The sequence below is a fragment of the Bubalus kerabau genome, chromosome 13 (genome assembly GCF_029407905.1).
Source record: "Bubalus kerabau isolate K-KA32 ecotype Philippines breed swamp buffalo chromosome 13, PCC_UOA_SB_1v2, whole genome shotgun sequence".
In the NCBI taxonomy this organism is placed as follows: domain Eukaryota; kingdom Metazoa; phylum Chordata; class Mammalia; order Artiodactyla; family Bovidae; genus Bubalus; species Bubalus kerabau.
The window spans coordinates 74,247,310-74,268,570 of record NC_073636.1 but is presented as its reverse complement, the minus strand read 5'-3'; the positions used below and the strand labels follow the sequence as shown (position 1 = coordinate 74,268,570).

Here is a 21,261-nt window from a genome sequence, read left to right as displayed (position 1 = left end):
TGTATGCCCAGTAGTGGGATTGCTGGGTCATAAGGCAGTTCTATTTTCAGTTTTTTAAGGAATCTCCACACTATTCTCCATAGTGGCTGTACTAGTTTGCATTCCCACCAACAGTGTAAGAGGGTTCCCTTTTTTCCACATCCTCTCCAGCATTTATTGCTTGTAGATTTTTGGATAGCAGCCATTCTGACTGGCGTGAAATGGTACCTCATTGTGGTTTTGATTTGCATTTCTCTGATAATGAGTGATGTTGAGCATCTTTTCATGTGTTTGTTAGCCATCTGTATGTCTTCTTTGGAGAAATGTCTGTTTAGTTCTTTGGCCCATTTTTTGATTGGGTTGTTTATTTTTCTGGAATTGAGCTGTAGGAGTTGCTTGTATATTTTTGAGATTAGTTCTTTGTCAGTTGCTTCATTTGCTATTATTTTCTCCCATTCTGAAGGCTGTTTTTTCACCTTGCTTACAGTTTCCTTTGTTGTGCAGAAGCTTTTAATTTTAATTAGGTCCCATGTTTATTTTTGCTTTTTTCAGTTCAATGGGATCACTGCTGTGTCACCTAGTGGAAATGTTCCTCCCTCCAGAACCAACACCTCCAGGCCAACAGTACACAAAGTCAAGGGGTCGAAAAGGTAAGGTTTGCTAGTGGCTCCCTAGTGGTCATAGTGGGAGGTGCCCCTCCATCTCTACCTCTTGATTTCTGAACCCATGAATCCTAATTATGGAAGAAACAGCAAGATATATCGGACACTGATTGAGAGCATGGACAGACTTCGAGAGAACCTTGCCCCAGCCCTGCAAGGTATTGTCATCTGGCTGGCACTCCAGCTGAGTCTTCAAAAGGCTGTTTCAGTGTTCTAAAAAGTCAGTTGTTTTAGAATGATGCTGAATTCCATGAGCATGGGCCCATTGCCATACTTCTTTTGCTGTGAAGTGAGTTCTTTGATCAGAGCGTTATTGTGAGGCAAGGTGGATTAGGCATTCTGTAAGTACATGTCTGGTAGTTTTGCATACAGGGGAACATTGCATACAGGGCAGGCAAATTCATATCCAGAGTGTCTATTCCCTGATGTCCCTTCCATGATGCAAGTGACCCAATGTAATCAACCTGCCACCAGGTAGCTGGCCCATCACCCCAGGGAATGGTTCTGTACTGGGCATGGATGTTGGTCTCTGATTCTGGCAGATCAGCACTCAGCAGTAAACAACTAATTATATTTCTATATCCCAGAAACAATTAAAGATGAACTTTTTACAGTCACATAAAAAATCAACAAAGATTAAGAAAAGATGTGCAAAATCTTTATGGAGAAAACGATTACATTTTTCAAGAGTAATTAAAGAATACCTAAAAAGAAAGAAAGAGATACCATATTCATAAATTGTAAACCTTAAGGATTATGCCAAAGCCTTTGACTGTGTGGATCACAATAAACTGGAAAATTCTGAAAGAGATGGGAATACCAGACCACCTGACCTGCCTCTTGAGAAACCTATATGCAGGTCAGGAAGCAACAGTTAGAACTGGACATGGAACAACAGACTGGTCCCAAATAGGAAAAGGAGTATGTCAAAGCTGTATATTGTCACCCTGCTTATTTAACTTATATGCAGAGTACATCATGAGAAACGCTGGGCTGGAGGAAGCACAAGCTGGAATCAAGATTGCTGGGAGAAATACCAATAACCTCAGATATGCAGATGACACCACCCTTATGGTAGAAAGTGAAGAGGAACTAAAGAGCCTCTTGATGAAAGTGAAAGAGGAGAGTGAAAAAGTTGGCCTAAAGCTCAACATTCAGGAAACAAAGATTATGGCATCTGGTCCCATCACTTCATGGGAAATAGATGGGGAAACAGTGGAAACAGTGTCAGACTTTATTTTTGGGGGGCTCCAAAATCACTGCAGATGGTGATTGCAGCCATGAAATTGAAAGACGCTTACTCCTTGGAAGGAAAGTTATGACCAACCTAGATAGCATATTCAAAAGCAGAGACATTACTTTGCCAACAAAGGTCCGTCTAGTCAAGGCTATGGTTTTTCCTGTGGTCATGTATGGATGTGAGAGTTGGACTGTGAAGAAGGCTGAGCACCAAAGAATTGGTGCTTTTGAACTGTGGTGTTTGAGAAGACTCTTGAGAGTCCCTTGGACTGCAAGGAGATCCAACCAGTCCATTCTAAAGGAGATCATCCCTGGGTGTTTTTTGGAAGGAATGATGCTGAAGCTGAAACTCCAGTACTTTGGCCATCTCATGCAAAGAGTTGACTCACTGGAAAAGACCCTGATGCTGGGAGGGATTGGGGGCAGGAGGAGAAGGGGACAACAGAGGATGAGATGGCTGGATGGTATCACCGACTCGATGGACATGAGTTTGAGTAAACTCTGGGAGTTGGTGATGGACAGGGAGGCCTGGTGTGCTGCAATTCATGGGGTCACAAATAGTCGGACACGACTGAGCGACTGAACTGAACTGAACTGAATATCATAAAGATGTACTTTCCCCTGATATATTTATAGATTCAGTACCATCATGAATAAAAATTCCCATAGGTTATTGTTGCTTTGTTTGTTTACATGTGTGTGTATCTTGCAGAAGCTATTGAAGAAATGTATTTGGAAAAGCAAAGAGACAAGAATAACAAAAACCTAAATGAAGAATATAAGAACAAGACCGGGACATCTCTGGTGGTCCAGTGGTTAAGAATTTGCCTTCCAAAGCAGGGGACTTCAGTTTGATCTCTGTTCAGGGAACAAAGATCCCACATGCCATGCAGTGTGGCCATTAAAAAAAGGAAGAAAGCAGTAAAACTTATTCTACAAATTATTACAATTTAGCATAAATTGAAGTAAATAAAATATTGTGATATTGGCAAAGGATAGACTCACAGACCAACAGTATACAACAGACAAAAACTCAGCAATGTGAGCCAGGCAGGTTTAATATGAAACTTACAACTAAAAAGGGAAAAAAGAAATCTCTAGGACTGAGGGAGAGTAAGTAGTCAAGGAAAGAACAAACTTGCTGGAGAGTGAATCCTCTCCAAGGTTAAGATTCAGACTTATCAGAGAGGATGTGGTGGCAGTCCATTGGTTGGCAGAGAAGTTGGTTGGCTGAGTTTTCCCAAACCAGAGCTGGTCCACAGTCCGAGGGCAGAGGCCGGCTGGGGGAGCGGGAGGGATGCTCCCGGCAGCTGCCTGCTGGGGGTGCTATTGAACTAACTGGGAAACCTCGACCAGGAAGCAGCAGCCTGCTGGATTGTCCTGGGAACTCTTCTGGGAGCTGGCTAGGCGGGGTTCCACTGAACATACCTGCTGGGTGAGCTCCACTGGTGGGCATCACACACCAGGGTAGTGGTACCAGAGCAAGAAAAAGGAATGCACATCAGAATCAGGAAAAGGAGCCCCTTTCTCCTCCCTCCTGTGTCTGTCCTGCGCCCACTACTGATAAAGATTAACATCACGTCAGCTGTGCTGTGCTTAGTTGCTCAGTCGTATCCAACTCTCTGCGACCCCATGGACTGTAGCCCACCAGGCTCTTCTGTCCATGGGGATTTTCCAGGCCAGAATACTGGAGTTGGTTGCCATGCCCTCCTCCAGGGGATCTTCCCAACCCAGGGATCGAATCCAAGTTCCCCTAATTGCAGGCAGTTTCTTTACTGCTGAGCCACCAGGGAAGCCCAAGAATACTGGAGTGGGTAGCCTATCCCTTCTCCAGGGGATCTTCCTGGCCCAGGAATCAAACCAGGGTCTCCTGCATTGCAGGCGGATTCTGGTAACCAGCTGAGTTACCAGGGAAGCCCTCATGTTGGCTAACAAGGGAGAATGTTCCCATATTACAAGCCAGCAATCAAGGATAGATATGGAGCTGAGAAGCAATAAATTCGAAGCTCACACAAACCAATTAGAATAAAGAGCCCCCAAACAGTCCCCTTCACATGCAGGAACTTGATTTATGTCTCAGGTTGACTGGCAAACCAGTAGGGAAAAGAGAGTGTTTTCAATAAATGGCACTGGGCAAATGGCCACCTCTCTATGCATATTTTCAGAAAAGAAGGAAAAAGAAAAGAAATTTGATCACAACCTTTCATAGCATGCAAACAGTTCCAAGTAGACAATATAACAGGCAAAACTGTAAAACTTTTAGAATGTGATACAGGATAATATTTTCATGACCTCAGTATAGAGAAAGATTCTTTAAAGAGGACACAAAAATACTAATCATAAAGAGATTGGTAAGTTTGACTACAATAACATTTAAAATTCTGTTTAACAAAAGATACTTTTAGGAAAAGGAAAAGGGGAACCACAGGTTCACCGATTGCTCCCTGCTTTTATGACCCTGGGGCCTCTAGGAAGCTGGGGGCAGATGACGGAGGTTGCTGCTATTTAGAGGCATGGTCCTGGGGAAGTGAAGGCTTCCAGGTACCCGAAAGGTCTAGATTGGACAGTTGAGGACCCCAAGCCCCATTTCATGGGAGCAGCACTCATTTCAGAGAGAGAATGTCCAGGCTGCCCTACCCTCACACTCCCAGATCATAGCTTTTCTTAGGTTCTGGGCAGATGCTAACAGATCAAATTTTCCCATGAAGCATAGGTCCATGCCCCTAGAGATCCATCTCCTATTACCTAGTGCTTTTTGAGAAATCACAAGTTCATGTGCCCATGAAATTCATGAAGGTTTTCAGTTATGCCTGCATGTGTGTCTCTACAAGCCTGTTGTGTCTTTGTGACATACCTGCTTGTGACTCAAAGTGTGGTCCACAGACCAGCAGTGCACTTATTCGGGAGCTCGAGAAGTATAGCATCTCTGGCCCCATCCTAGATTTATTAAATCAAAATATGTGTTTTATGGTTCTTACACACAGTCAAGTTTGATAAGCCTGGCATACCTGTTTGCAGCTGCCCAGGAGAGCTTATGTTTTATTTAGGAGAAAGCGTCAGTACTCAGAGGCTGGATGCATTGGATTACATCTTTATGTTTATGGGCACACTTGTGTGTCTTTCTATATGTGTGTTGTGATTCTTTTTCAAAAGAGAAGAGCACTTCCTGAGGGCTGATTATAGGCCAGGTACCCTGTAAATTCTTTTTTTTTTTAACTGGAGAGTACCCGTATATAGGTTCCCAGGTCTTTAAATTATTATTTATTTTGGCCACACTGCAAGGCATGTGGAATCTTAGTTCCCTGACCAAGTATCAAACCAGCACTCCCTGCAGTGGAAACATGGAGTCTCAATCACTGGACCACCGGGGAAGTGCCCACACTGTAAAATTCTTAACACCCTCACTTGTATCCTCTGCCTCATTTGAGTTTCTTGAGGGCCTTAGGGAAAACAGAGAGTAGGGATGATTGGTGTTGAAAGCCTTAAAAAATATCCAAACACTTTGACTTGGTATATTCCACCTCTAGGTATCTGACCTCAGAGAAATCAGAATTAAAGAAAACATGACTCATGCAGAAGGATTTACACATACACATAATCTTTAATAGAAACCAAGAACTGGACACAACTGGTTTTTCCAGTGGAGTTACAGAAATGATCACAAAGCCCTGAAGAGGACAACAATGTGGTCATTAACTGAGGTCAGCTCTATAATTATTTCCTGAGTGGACTTTCCAAGCCAAGTGCACGGTGTACCCAAGAGCTGACAGATGTGGCTCCACTCTGATGAAGGTCAAGATATTGATGAAGTTGTACGACATTGGGAAATTGTTTTGTAACATAGACCAGAAAAGAGGACATGAAATACACAGTGGAATCACAGTCAAGGGAAAAAATGCGCTGGAAACAAAGCAAGTCACACCTTCCTTCCAGATGAAGGGTGGGGAGGAGGCAAGAGACCTGCCTGAGACCTCAGACAAGAAGCCTGGGCACGTGGTCCTGTGAAAGCCTTGGCTTGTCTTCTCTATAAACTGTTTCTTATTCCCCATAGATTGCGAAGAGTCTCAGTTCCAAAGGAACAAAAGGGCTGCTTTGTGAAATAAGGTCAATGCTTGGTGGGGAGGATGGCTTTGCAAATTACAGGCAGCTTTAGGAAAATGTTTCTCTTTGTGTAGATTTAGACTACACAACTGACAAGTGTTTATCCTTCAGCCCCTCCTCTCATCCACCCAGTATCCACTGGACATGCGCACAAATAAAGCTCATCTGTAACTGACAGCAGGTAAACTGTGTCGGGTCAGTGCCCACTCTGGATAATTTTGGGAAACATGGAATGCTAAAGACCTCACCAGATCATCCCGCTGTATCCTTCCCTTAACTCCAGCGTGGGTTATTCCAGACTGAGGACCTCAGGCTCAGGGAAATACAGTCCAGCCCATGTATCATCTTGCAGCAGGGAGAAGAAGCCAAGCCCTGAAAGGAAATAAACTCCTGGGTTACACACATGCTGAAGAAGCAGTGGTACTTCTCCAGTTTTTTGACAATGATCACTTTTTAAAAATGAAACTCTCATCAATGAATTTAAAAATATTTGTGTCTAGAAATTCCTTTTGCTTCCCTAATTCTTTTTTTTTTTTAAAGACTTAACATTTTTAGAGTACTTTCAGGTTCATAGCAAAATTAAGAAGGTACCAGGTTCCCCTGGTGATCCAGTGGTTAGGAGTCAACCTTGTAATTCAGGGGACACTGCTTTGATCCCTGGTCTGGGACGATCTCACATGCTGTGTGGCTACTAAGGCCAAGCACCACGGCTACTGCAGTCTGAGTGCCCAGAGCTCCTGATCTACAACAAGAGAAGCCACAGTTGGAGAGTAGCACCCGCTCGCTGCAACTAGAGAAAGCCCGTGGGCAGCAACAAAGACCCAGTGCAGTCAAAAATAAACAAGTAAATATTAAAAAGAATATACAGAGATTTCCCATATACTCCATGCCCCTATACACATGTATAGCCTCCCTTATTATCAACATCCCTCATCAGAGTGGTTACGATCAGTGAACCTACATCAACACGTCACAATCACCCAAAGTCCATCATTTACAGTAAGCCTCTCTCTTGGTGTTACACAGTCTATGGGTTTGCACAAATGAGAAGGCGATGGCACCCCACTCCAGTACTCTTGCCTGGAAAATCCCATGGACAGAGGAGCTTGGTAGGCTGCAGTCCATGGGGTCGCTGGGGGTCGGACACAACTGAGTGACTTCACTTTCATTTTTCACTTTCATGCATTGGAGAAGGAAATGGCAACCCACTCCAGTGTTCTTGCCTGGAGAATCCCAGGGACGGGGGAGCCTGGTGGGCTGCCGTCTATGGGGTTGCACAGAGTCAGACAAGACTGAAGTGACTTAGCAGCAGCAGCAGCATAAGGACATATATCAGTTATTATAATATCATACAGAGGATTCTCCATGCCCTAAAAATCCTCTGTGGTCACCTATTTATCTCCCCTTTCCCAATCTCTGGCAACCACTGATCTTTTTACTGTCTCCATAGTTTTGCCTTTTCCAGAATGTCACAATGATCATTTTGCCTAATCTTCCTTAGGTCAGGTTTCCTGGTAAATGGTCTCAGGGGCAGATGCTTATGTGCAAGAGGTTTCCTGGGAGTATACCGAGAAGCAGACTCTGTGAGAAGTAAGAGAGAAGCAGGGCCAGGGAGAAGTGGAATTGTGATGCATGGCAACAAAGGCTCGGCCAATCTCCTGGAGAGCTCTGAGTGGGTTTGGGGGGAGGGTCCTTCAGAGGTGCCCCGAATCAAACTGTGGAGCTAGGCCTTTGTACCCCAATATCAACCAGTCAGTGGATACAGATTATCCCTGGGAATGGGGTGTAACTTTGGATGAAACAGCTCATTATGGCCCAGGGAAATTCCCAGGGAGGGACTCATCTGTGAGCGTCAGCAACACCCCAGCAACAGAGAGAATGAGTGTCTTCATCCCAAGGGGATCTGACAGCCCACTATAGTATCCACTAAATAATCTGGGGAAAAAAAATCAAAAACCTTGAAATAAAGAAAAAGAATAGGAGGCTTGGAGATAAAGATACTGAGATCCACCAGCGACTTACTCTATAATCTTAGGCATATCTTTTCTTGGGGTCTAGGTTTTCCCATCTCTACACCGAGGCAGGGTTATTGGACTCACTGGGACGTTCCTAAGTCACAAGCACCAGGTAAGCAGATGCCCTGGAAGCTGACCACAGGAGCCAGAGAAGATGGGCCTGAGATGAGGCTGAGAGGTGAAGAAGGGAACTTGTCGTCACAGGGAGTTCATCAAACTTGATGAGGGGGCCCATCCCACTGGGACTTTCCCTCCAAGGTGCGTCTATGAATCATTAAATCATAAAATAGCAGAACAAAGAGGAGCCTTAAAGTTCAAGGGGCTCATCCCTTTTTTATACAAGGAGTCAAGGAACATGACCAGTGTCACAGACTGAGTCAGCAGCAAGCTGGGAATCAACCTCTGTTCCCGAAACCTAGTACATTTATTGGTACATTTATTCATTCACTGTTTTCTCAACATCCACATTGCCTTTTCCTTGAGAAACTGAGTCAAAACTTGTTTTGGTTCAAAGAAAGAGATACCCCTCGAGCTAACTTCCCTGAAAGGAGAGCTATGTGAAAAGAGTTGGAATGAAAGAAAATCTGCCCACCCTCCAGCCTTCTTAAAATAGGAAGAAACCAAGGGACTAGTGATTTGAGCACAAAATTCTGTCAGTCAGTGAAGGGCAGATTGAAAACTGACCAGGAGGATTGGAAGGGCAGACATTCTTTTAAAACAGTAAGGCAGAAAAAATTAGCCCTGTGGTCCAAATATTTGATTTTAGATAAGCTTGTTGACAGTAAGTTCTAGCCAGAGTGGAAGACCGCTGGGAGATCTCACTATTCACAGAAGTTTTTTGCTTCCTCCCCTTTTCAGAGCAGTGTCTCACGTCCTTCCCCATGCCAGGAATGGCTGACCACAGGGTTCCTACCTTTCAATTTCTGCAGAAACCAAAGCCTCCAACTTCTTTAGGAGACGCCTGAGTTCCAGGCATACATAGACCTAGACCTGGGAATCTAATTGTTCTTTTTACAGACTTTTTTTTCTTGTAAGTTTTTTTAAATTATTAAGTTATAAGAATTATTATCAGATACATAATTTGTACACATTTTCTCCCATTCTGTGTGGAGTATATTTCACTTTATTGATGCTATCTTTTGAAGCACCAAAGTTTTAAATTTTAATGAAGTTAAATTTATCTCTTTTTTCTTTCAGTGTTTACGCTTTGGATGTCCTAAGAATTATTTGCCAAAATTTACCTCTATGTTTTATCCTAAGAATTTTATAGTTTCATTTTAAAATTTATTTAACTCAAGGATAATTACTTTACAATTTGTACAGGTATTAAAATAGCACCCTCTCCACTATTGAAAAAATCTCCCTCTCTTTCCTACTCTTAATTTTAGAGCCTTTGAAGCATTCTACAGGGCTTCTCATAAATATCTCCTGCTGCAAACCCTTAGCTTTCACCTTTCTCCAATTTGAAAGTTTTATTTCAAGTCCCATTTTGTAGCCACTGGATACAAATGATTTCTAGTTTCACACAAGATGGTTTTTGAGTTTCTGTTTCTTACTCTCCATGTTAGGTGTTAGGTGTGACTTTTGGAAGGGAAACAAAAAAGCTTTTTTTTTTTTTTTTGAGAAAGATTTGTTTTGTCCTAACATTGGATACTTGAAGTGCCTAGAGTGGTGGCAACATATATTCATTTTATTTTCAAGTAGTAAATCTTTTTAATTAATTTTTTAATTGGAGAATGGGTGATCTACAATGTTGTGTTCGTTTCTGCCGTACAGCAAAGTGAGTCAGTTACGCATACACAGATATCCACTCCTTTTAGCTTCTATTTCCATATAGGTGATTGGAGGATTGAACAGAGTACTTTGTGCCATACAGTAGTTTCTTATTTCCTACCTATTTTATATACAGTAGTGTGTATATGTCAATCTCAGTCTCCCAGTTTATCCCTCCCCTGCTTTCTCCCTTGGTAACCACAAGCTTGTTTTCTACATCTGTGATCCAATTTCTGTTTTGTACATGGGCTCATTTGCACTATTTTTTTTAGATTCCAAATATAAGTGATATCATATGTATTTGTATTACTCTATCTGACTTATGTCACTCAGTATCACAGTCTCTAGGTCCATCCAGTTCAGTTCAGTTCAGTCGCTCAGTCGTGTACGACTATTTGCCACCCCATGAATCACAGCATGCCAGGCCTTCCTGTCCAACACCAACTCCCGGAGCCTACCCAAACTCATGTCCATTGAGTCGGTGATGCCATCCAGCCATCTCATCCTCTGTTGTCCCCTTCTCCTCCTGCCCCCAATCTTTCCCAGCATCAGGGGCTTTTGCAGTGAGACAGCTCTTCGCATCAGGTGGCCAAAGTATTGGAGTTTCAGCTTCAACATCAGACCTTCCAATGAACACCCAGGGCTGATCTCCTTCAGAATGGAGTGGCTGGATCTCCTTGCAGTCCAAGGGACTCTCAAGAGTCTTCTCCAACACCACACTTCAAAAGCATCAATTTTTCCATGCTCAGCTTTCTTTACACTAAAACTCTCACATTCATACATGACTACTGGAAAAACCATTGCCTTGACTAGACTGACCTTTGGTTGGCAAAGGTCCATCCATGTTGCTAAAAATGGCAAAATTTTGTTGAAGTATTAAATCTTGAAGATAAAAAACCAGTTTCCATAGTCAGCACTATCTGTCTCATTTTTAATTCCTCTTCTACGAAAGAAGGCATCATCCTGCATTTGGTGTACATTCTTTGGTATATAATCATAACCAGCTTGATATTTTATGTGCAACTTTTAAAAAACATATTTATTTGTTTATTTGGTTATGGCAGGTCTTAGTTGCAGTCCTGAGATCTTTAATTGAGACATGCAAACTCTTAGCTGTGGTGTGCGGGATCTAGTTCCCTGACCAGGGATCAAACCCAGCCCCATGCATTGGGAGCATGGAGGCAACCACTGGACCACCAGGGAAGTCCCTTTATGTGTAATTTTAAAATATATATGAATATTTCATTCTATACATTGTATCACCAATCTTATTTTCCTAATAAGTTTTCTGTGATACGTCTCCATACTGATTCATATAAATTTATTTTTATTTTTCTATAGCATAGCAAGCATATCAAAGTATGAAATTTAACTATTTCACAAATGCAGGCCATCTTGACTGGTATCAGTTTCTGACTGTTTGGAACAATCTTTTTTTTTTTTTTTGGAACAATCTTATACTAAACATTCTAATACGTGTATTAGATTCCCATTGGCAAATATTTTGTCTTTCCTGTGTTTCTGAAAGGAAAATTGCTAAATGATATATGTAACTTTTTAGTTTTATTAGCCATAACCAAATCACTCTTCCAAGTGGTTGTACCAGTTCACATTTCCATCCGCAAACTATTAAGAGTCTCTGAGTGTTTATATTTTCTTAAAGAGTATTTATTTGTTGATCTTACTTTTCTGGCAGTACTGGGTCTTCACTGCTGTGTGTGGACTTTCTCCAGCTGCAGCGGGTGCAGTCTTCTCTCGGTGGTGCGCGCGTTCTCATGCAGCGGCTTCTCTTGCTGCAGAGCACAAGCTCTAAGTACACAGGCTTCAGTGTACTTAAGCTCCACAGCACGTGGGATATTCCTGCATCAAAGATCAAACCCTGCGTTGGCAGGTGGACGCATAACCAGTGGATCACCAGGGAAGACCTATAATGTAGACTTTTCATTCTTGCCATTCTGATCAATAAAAAATGGTGTCTGGTTGTTTTAATTGGTTTTTTCTTGAAACTGGTGACATTGAAGCTCCTATATATCTGTATACAATCAGTTATAATAATCTCTTATTTGATTGTCCATGCTATTCATAGTTCATTTTTTTCTAAGAGGTTAGCTGTTTTTCTTACTGCTCTGTAGAAACTCTTTACATATTTTTCTATTTCTTTGTTTGTGATAATCATTCCAAGTATTTACTTCTAAGCTCTCATTTATCTTTCAACTTTTTGTGTTTGTCAATTCTGCTCCTGATGTCATCAAACGTAATCATTTTTTAAACCCTTTGCACCTTGCTTGCCCTGAGGTAAGTCTAAGGTTTGTTGATCATCTACTATGTGATGGGCAGTGAGCTTTCCTTCCACAAGTTATCACCTCGAATCCTGATCACTTTATGAAATTGTCATTGCTGTTATCGTTTCCATGTTACAGACGACAAGACTGAAGGTCAGTGGGACAAAGTCATTGCCCAAATCTACAGAACCTGTCCTCTGTGAATGTAAGATTTAAACCTGTATCTGCTGGGAACCAAAACACTCTCTTCTTCCGATTGCTATTTTATGGGTTTTTGGAGAAACCCCACACATTCAGACATTTTATTCTTCATCTCACTCCTCATACCCTAGTCCGCACTCAAAAGAGTCAAGGAAGATGGAAATGCGGAGAAAACCTAGTACATTTATTTATTCACTGATCAATAGGCATTTCCTGTCGTGTGCCAAGCTACACATTGGGTGCTGGGGATACAGAGATAAAACAGGCCAGATCTTGTCCCCAAAGGAGTATTGGTCTCAAAACCACATCTTGACCGAAGTGCTTCCATTGTTTTCCAGGCTTGCAGGATGGGGAGTAGGGGGACTCCCCAGAGCACACAGACCAGGAAGTCCTAATGTTTTTGACCTGGAAAGGTTGAATCTGTAGAAAGAAAATAAAGTGGAGCCTCAGCACAGGAATTATTTAAGTGACCCCTATATCCTTCCCACTAAGATGGTCCTTCCACCACCAAGTCCTAGGTCCCCTGGGATAAGTAGAGAGCCTTGTGCTGGAATAGTTGAAACACTGCTGGCCTTTGATGTAGAAATCAAGACAAAATCCAGGCTTTTCACAGGCTTGTCTCTGCTGCCCTCTGATAAAATCAGAATATTGGGCTAGATTGACATCTATGCATCTTACTAGAGTTCCCTGTGGTTCCAGATAACTTAGCCAACCGGGGCCATAACCACAGCAACATTCTCTGAATGCAAACAGTACTTCAAGTCTTAAAAATCACTTTTACATTTAGTATCGCCATGGATATAATTGCGTCCATTTTACAGATAGGGAAACTGAGGTCGACGATGAAATAGTTGCTCGTAGTCACACATCAGTCAGAGCAAAGATGATATTCAAAAAGAACTTTTGCCTCTTGTATCATGCTCCTTCCTCCTGCCTTATTCCAAGAAGCTTTCCTTCCTAGGATCCAGCACGGCCTGTCATAGGTGCCTCCTGGGACTTGTCTAGAAAACTCTAAGGGGTGAAGGTCATTGAAGGGCAGAGGATCTGCTTGGGGAATGGGGAAGTACTGGAAGATGTCAAGCAACCTCTTTCACATACAAAGGTACCATTAGGTTGAGAGCATATTAAGGTCCAGGGGGATGTGGAGCTTGTTAGATCTTCTCACCTTTCACCGGCAGGACACATGAATTCCCACACGGACCCCTGCAGCACTTGAAACCATTCAGGCAGTGGCTGTCGTTCTGGCAGTCGTCTACAGGCTTGTGCATCTCACAGTGGCCGCTGACCACTGGACACTTCCCAGGAGTGACTTTAACTGATGAAAACAAAGTCACAACTCAGAGCCTTCACCCTGTGGGACATCACCCAAATTCCCAACTCCATCTTCACCCCATACATGGAAATTTGTTCTTCCCCAACTTCAGGATCCAATCTGAGGCTGGTGCATGTCCTAAAGAAGACTCTCTCCCGCCAACGGGACCCCAACCAGTGTCTGACATACGTGTGTCTAATGGACAGACTGATTCATGAGCTGACTGACCCGCTGGCTGACGGGCTCAGCAACTGACCTACTGTCTACCTGAGAAAACAGAGCTGGTAGAGGGGGTGGAGAAACCCTGACTCTATCCCATCCTCCACCTCAGTTCAGACGAGCCCCCTCCACTTGCCCAAGAAGCATGTCCTCAAGCTCAGACCTCCCTGATTCCCCTTTCCACGACTGGACTTCCTCACCTGGCTTTGACGTGTCTACAGGATCCATGCATTTGATGCCACAAAGACCCTGGCAGCATTTCTTCCTCTTCGGACACTGCCAGTCACTCTGGCATTCAGGGGGTTCATATACTAAGCACATTGCAGGGCGTACGAAAGGACAGACTCCAGGTTTACCTTTTCCTGAAGGGTAAGAACAAAGGAGGAAGAAGAAGCTGGCGCTGAGTCATGATCACAATCCTGCAGAAGGAACCAGGGGAGGACAGAAACCTAACCCAAGTAGCTGACCCCAGAGGAATGAAGGGAGCCATTAGGATTCCAGTTTCAAGGCCGGTGTGGGACAGTGCCAAGCACAGCCAAACCCTCAGCCAAGAGGGAGTCAATGGGAAAGAAGGTATAGATGGTGGTGTGCCACTAGATCTTTCAAGAGGGAGACTTTGTGGAGTTTGCCAGTTTCCCTGGTATAAATATTCCCACTATTCCTTATTTCAAGCTACCAATGTGACATCAACCACCTCACAGAAGTCTTGAAGATTTCACAATCAGCTATTGCATGTCTGTATAAGTCAGCTCCGGGGAGTGCTGAACAGAGTTCATGGTCACGTATTCCTGGCCCAGGGCTGGCTGGGAGGCAGAAAGAGACAGTGACAGCAAGAGAGGCCACTCATTCGAGATTAAACAAAGGAGAACAGATCAACTGAGAAGCAAATAGAAAGTGCTATTTGCTTCTCAGCAAATAGAAAGAAATAGAGTGACCATTAACAACAGCAACAAAAACACATGAAGAGAAACAGAGAACAATTTGGAAAATTAAAACAGATAGTGACCAAAATAATATGACAGAGGAAAAAAAAACAGTAAAGAAGGAGCTATGGAGAAATAAAAATAAGAAATACAGGGGCTTATTTCTGGATGCACAAAAACTCTCTTAGTTGAAGTCCTCAGAGACATGCTTGAAATTAAGGGCCATAGGCCATTGGAAAGAGGGCTTCAAGGCCAGCCCCCGGGGCTAAAAAGAAGAGGTTATTCCCACGCTGAGCCGTCACTGACTTTGGTACCTGGGTATGGCCTGAGAGAGTTCAACTCACCTTTGGGAGTACCTTCCACAGCCCAGGGCATCAGGAATCCAAAGGCAAATATCACCAGGAAGACGATAAGGCCGCTGGACTTCATCTTGAGGGCAGGTGGGATGGTGGTGACCGGTGTCAGCCTCACCCTTTATACCCACTCCGATGGGTGTGTCCCACAGAAACTGCCCTGAGTTCTCTCAGCTGCTGTTTCCTCAGCAGGAAATTCAGGTGAGGACAGTGACCACGCCATCCAGAGTGTTGCTGTCTATTTCCTGCCCTTAGGCAAGAGCGTGAGGACTAGGAAGGGGATTGAAGGACTTAGAGGGGGTGGTGTCAGAAAGCCACTTGGGAACACGTTCAGTTCAGTTCAGTTCAGTTCAGTCGCTCAGTCGTGTCCGACTCCTCACGACCCCATTAATCGCAGCACGCCAGGCCTCCCTGTCCATCACCAACTCCCGGAGTTCACCCAGACTCATGTCCATCGAGTCAGTGATGCCATCCAGCCATCTCATCCTCTGTCGTCCCCTTCTCCTCCTGCCCCCAATCCCTCCCAGCATCAGAGTCTTTTCCAATGAGTCAACTCTTTGCATGAGGTGGCCAAAGTACTGGAGTTTCAGCTTCAGCATCATTCCTTCCAAAGAAATCCCAGGGCTGATCTCCTTCAGAATGGACTGGTTGGATCTCCTTGCAGTCCAAGGGACTCTCAAGAGTCTTCTCCAACACCACAGTTCAAAAGCATCAATTCTTCGGGGCTCAGCCTTCTTCACAGTCCAACTCTCACATCCATACATGACCACAGGAAAAACCATAGCCTTGACTAGACGAACCTTTGTTGGCAAAGTAATGTCTCTGCTTTTCAATATGCTATCTAGGTTGGTCATAACTTTCCTTCCAAGGAGTAAGCGTCTTTCAATTTCATGGCTGCAGTCACCATCTGCAGTGATTTTGGAGCCCCAAAAAATAAAGTCTGACACTGTTTCCACTGTTTCCCCATCTATTTACCATGAAGTGGTGGGACCGGATGCCATGATCTTCGTTTTCTGAATGTTGAGCTTTAAGCCAACGTTTTCACTCTCCACTTTCACTTTCATCAAGAGGCTTTTTAGTTTTCTTCACTTTCTGCTATAAGGGTGGTGTCATCTGCATATCTGAGGTTATTGGTATTTCTCCCGGCAATCTTGATTCCAGCTTGTGTTTATCCAGTCCAGCGTTTCTCATGATGTACTCTGCTAAGAAGTTAAATAAGCAGGGTGACAATATACTGCCTTGACGTACTCCTTTTCCTATTTGGAACCAGTCTGTTGTTCCATGTCCAGTTCTAACTGTTGCTTCCTGACCTGCATACAAATTTCTCAAGAGGCAGGTCAGGTGGTCTGGTATTCCCATCTCTTTCAGAATTTTCCACAGTTTATTGTGATCCACACAGTCAAAGGCTTTGGCATAGTCAATAAAGCAGAAATAGATGTTTTTCTGGAACTCTCTTGCTCTTTCCATGATCCAGCGGATGTTGGCAATTTGATCGCTGGTTCCTCTGCCTTTTCTAAAACCAGCTTGAACATCAGGAAGTTCATGGTTCACATATTGCTGAAGCCTGGCTTGGAGAATTTTGAGCATTACTTTACTAGCGTGTGAGATGAGTGCAATTGTGCAGTAGTTTGAGCATTCTTTGGCATTGCCTTTCTTTGGGATTGGAATGAAAACTGCCCTTTTCCAGTCCTGCGGCCACTGCTGAGTTTTCCAAATTTGCTGGCATATTGAGTGCAGCACTTTCACAGCATCATCTTTCAGGATTTGAAAGAGCTCAACTGGAATTCCATCACCTCCACTAGCTTTGTTCGTAGTGATGCTTTCTAAGGCCCACTTGACTTCATATTCCAGGATGTCTGGCTCTAGGTCAGTGATCACACCATCGTGATTATCTGGGTCGTGAGGATTTTTTTGTACAGTTCTTCTGTGTATTCTTGCCACCTCTTCTTAATATCTTCTGCTTCTGTTAGGTCCATTTCTGTCCTTTATTGAGCCCATCTTTGCATGAAATATTCCCTTGGTATCTCTAATTTTCTTGAAGAGATCTCTAGTCTTTCCCATTCTGTTGTTTTCCTCTGTTTCTTTGCCTTGATCTCTGAGGAAGGCTTTCTTATCTCTTCTTGCTATTCTTTGGAACTCTGCATTCAGATGTTTATATCTTTCCTTTTCTCCTTTGCTTTTTGCTTCTCTTTTTTCACAGCTATTTGTAAGGCCTCCCCAGACAGCCATTTTGCTTTTTTGCATTTCTTTTCCATGGGGATGGTCTTGATCCCTGTCTCCTGTACAATGTCACGAACCTCATTCCATAGTTCATCAGGCACTCTATCTATCAGATCTAGGCCCTGAAATCTATTTCTCACTCCCACTGTATAATCATAAGGGATTTGATTTAGGTCATACCTGAATGGTCTAGTGGTTTTTCTACTTTCTTCAATTTAAGTCTGAATTTGGCAATAAGAAGTTCATGATCTGAGCCAGAGTCAGCTCCTGGTCTTGTTTTTGCTGACTGTATAGAGCTTCTCCACCTTTGGCTGCAAAGAATATAATCAATTTGATTTTGGTGTTGACCATCTGGTGATGTCCATGTGTAGAGTCTTCTCTTGTGTTGTTGGAAGAGAGTGTTTGTTATGATCAGTGCATTTTCTTGGCAAAACTCTATTAGTCTTTGCCCTGCTTCATTCCGTATTCCAAGGCCAAATTTGCCTGTTACTCCAGGTGTTTCTTGACTTCCTACTTTTGCATTCTAGTCCCCTACAATGAAAAGGACATCTTTTTGGGGTGTTAGTTCTAAAAGGTGTTGTAGGTCTTCCTAGAACTGTTCAACTTCAGCTTCTTCAGCAGTACTGGTTGGGGCGTAGACTTGGATTACTGTGATATTGAATGGTTTGCCTTGGAAACGGACAGAGATCATTCTGTCGTTTTTGAGATGGCATCCAAGTACTGCATTTCGGACTCTACTGTTGACCATGATGGCCACTCCGTTTCTTCTGAGGGATTTCTGCCTGCAATAGTATATATAATGGTCATCTGAGTTAAATTCACCCATTCCAGTCCATTTGAGTTCGCTGATTCCTAGAATGTCAACATTCACTCTTGCCATCTCTTGTTTGACCACTTCTAATTTGCCTTGATTCATGGACCTGACATTCCACGTTCCTATGCAATATTGCTCTTTACAGCATCGGACCTTGCTTCTATCACCAGTCACATCCACAGCTGTGTATTGTTTTTGCTTTGGCTCCATCCCTTCATTCTTTCTGGAGTTATTTCTCCACTGATCTCCAGTAGCATATTGGGCACCTACTGACCTGGGGAGTTCCTCTTTCAGTATCCTATCATTTTGCCTTTTCATACTGTTCATGGGGTTCTCAAGGCAAGAATACTGAAGTGGTTTGCCATTCCCTTCTCCAGTGGACCATATTCTGTCAGATCTCTCCACCATGACCCGCCCATCTTGGGTTGCCCCACGGGCATGGCTTAGTTTCATTGAGTTAGACAAGGCTGTGGTCCTAGTGTGATTAGATTGACTAGTTTTCTGTGAGTATGGTTTCAGTGTGTCTGCCCTCTGATGCCCTCTTGCAACACCTACCGTCTTACTTGGATTTCTCTTACCTTGGGTGTGGGTATCTCTTCATGGCTGTTCCAGCAAAGTGCAGCTGCTGCTCCTAACTTTGACGAGGGGTATCTCCTCACCGCCTCCCTTCCTGACCTTCAACGTGGGATAACTCCTCTAGGCCCTCCCGTGCCCGCGCAGCCACGGCTTCCTGGACATGGGGCCGGTCCTCCCGGCCGCTGCCCCTGGCCTTGCGCGTGGGTTGCTCCTCCGGCCGCTGCCCCTGACCTCCGACGCAGAGTAGCTCCTCTCGGCCGCTCCCGCGCCGCCGCACTCTGGCACTTTCGACCACTGCCCCTGACCTCGGACGTGGGGTAACTCCTCTTGGCCGCTGCCCTTCGGGCAAGGGGTCCTCCCGGCTTCTGCCCCTGACATCGGACGTGGGGTAGCTCCTCTCGGCCACGCTTAGTGCGCCGGTTGCAGCCGCCTGTTAGGGGACCCTGAATCACCCTCCTTTGGGCAGGAGTGGGGGAGGGGCAAAGAGGGCCAAACAGGACATTACAAAGGAACTTGTTAGAAATCCGGAACCATGGCCTCTCAGAGTGCCATGACTTTCCCACAGGGACGCTGGAGGATTGCCACATTTGTTACCACATTACCCAGGGTCACTCCCTTCCCTAAAGGGCAGGTGACATTTTCTCTCGTTCTCTCCTGACGTATTACCATGTAGTACTTGCAGTGCCCGGCACACAGGGAATCTTGGCTGAATGACAGTGGAGAGGGCACAGCAAGCAAAACCTCTCTGGGCTTCGGCTTTCCCAGCTGTGAAGTGGGGATAATAGGAACAGACTAGATCACAGAGGGGGAACTTGAGTTGAAAAGAGTGGAAGGAAGTTGAAGGATGAACACACTACCTGTTAGCAGAATGGAAGTGAGACTGATGCAAAGTCAGTCACGTTGGAGCCCTGTTTCCTGAGATAAACCGATGGGGCTTTTCTTAGCAGTCAGTTGAAGAGCCAGTTGAAACAGGTGTGTCATTTCATATGCTCAAAAAATCCTCTCACACCCCAGAGTCATCCTCACTGCTCTTGCATGATCATAATGGACATTTATTGTACACTGGCTACATGATGAGAAGTTTAAACAATTCTAAATAGCAAAAGAAAGCCTCTTAAGATGAAACCAAGAAAAAAAATGCATGAAATACAGAACGTAGAATGTAGGAGAGGAAAAGAAGAGAGTCCTCATGATGATGGTGACAGAAAATCCCAGAGTGAGAGCTGAGTGCCAGAAATACAGATAGAACAAAGTAGAGGTTATGTGGGGAGAAGGAAGCTGGGAGGGACAATATAGGGGTAGGGGACTAAGTGTGCGTGCTAGGTCATTTCAGTTGTGTCTGACTCTTTGCAACCCTATATTCTGTAGCCCGCTAGGCTCCATCTGTCTATAGGATTCTCCAGGCAAGAATATGGGAGTGGGTTGCCATGCCCTTGTTCAAAGGATCTTCCCCACCCAGGAATCAAATCTGTGTCTCTTTCGTCTCCTGCAAGGGCAGGCAGATTCATTGCCATTAGCACCACTGGGAAACCCAGGGGAACTAAAAGGTACAAACTATTATGTATAAAATAAGCTACAAGGATATATTGCCCAACCTGGGGGATAGAGCCAATATTGTCCTATAACTATAAATGGAGTATAACCCTTAAAATGTCAGTCACTATGTAATATGCCTGTAACATATAATATTGTATATCAACTCTACTTCAACACAAAAATTTTAAGAAATATAAGGAGAAAACATAAAACCATTGCACATTTGCTACTTCAAAACGAAAAAAAAAAAAAAGAAAAAAACGAAACTACCAGACCAGATTGAAGAGGGTCAGAGGGCCCCAGGAAATTCATCTTCTGAAAGGTGAAATTAATAGAGAACATCTGGCACTGATGAATACATGGAGAGGAGATTGCGCGACTGGTGAAGAGGATGTGGTTGAACAGATGATCTCTCAACTCACACGCGGAGAAGGCAATGGCACCCCACTCCAGTACTCTTGCCTGGAAAATCCCATGGACGGAGGAGCCTAGTGGGCTGCAGTCCATGGGGTCGCTAAGAGTCAGACACGACTGAGCGACTTCACTTTCACTTTTCACTTTCATGCATTGGAGAAGGAAATGGCAACCCACTCCAGTGTTCATGCCTGGAGAATCCCAGGGATGGGGGAGCCTGATGGGCTGCCGTCTATGAGGTCGCACAGAGTCGGACATGACTGAAGTAACTTAGCAGCAGCAGCAGCAACTCATACATGCTCAATTGTGTTCAACTCTTGTGGCTTCATGGACTGTAGCCCACCAGGCTCCTCTGTCCATGGAATTTTCCAGGCAGGATTACTGAAGTGGGTTGCCATTTCCTCCTGCAGAGGATCTTCCCGATCCCAGAATCGAACCCTCATCTCCTGTGTCTCCTGCTTGGTAGGCAGATTCTTTACCACTGAGCCACCTGGAAAGCCCAATGGACATAGGAAATGTAGCAAACACAAAATCAGACCATTTTTTTCACCTCAGAGAAAATAAAAAAGCCATGTCAGAAGGAAAAGGCATTTGGTTTACAACAGAGTTCAGCTATAACATGTTTATGTAATCATGATAATG

At 44.0% G+C, this 21,261-nt stretch overlaps 1 protein-coding gene across 1 annotated transcript; it reads right to left on the bottom strand.

The window, feature by feature from the left end:
* Positions 1-12,421: 12,421 nt before the first annotated feature.
* LOC129625115 (antileukoproteinase-like) lies at positions 12,422-15,135 on the bottom strand. The gene is made up of 4 exons (XM_055543261.1): positions 15,051-15,135; positions 13,984-14,139; positions 13,418-13,567; positions 12,422-12,672 (listed from the first exon to the last, which is right to left on the bottom strand). Exons 1-4 carry the CDS (start codon positions 15,133-15,135, stop codon positions 12,644-12,646), a joined length of 420 nt encoding a protein of 139 aa, XP_055399236.1. The 3' UTR covers positions 12,422-12,643.
* Between the last annotated feature and the right edge of the window lie 6,126 nt (positions 15,136-21,261).

Coding starts and splice junctions, on each gene's coding strand:
- LOC129625115 (XM_055543261.1), bottom strand. CDS start 15,135: ATGAAGTCCAGCGGCCTTATCGTCTTCCTGGTGATATTTGCCTTTGGA. Junction 13,568..13,983: donor TGTAGACACGTCAAAGCCAG/GTGAGGAAGTCC, acceptor TGTTTTCATCAG/TTAAAGTCACTCCTGGGAAG. Junction 12,673..13,417: donor ATGTGTCCTGCCGGTGAAAG/GTGAGAAGATCT, acceptor TTCTTTCTACAG/ATTCAACCTTTCCAGGTCAA.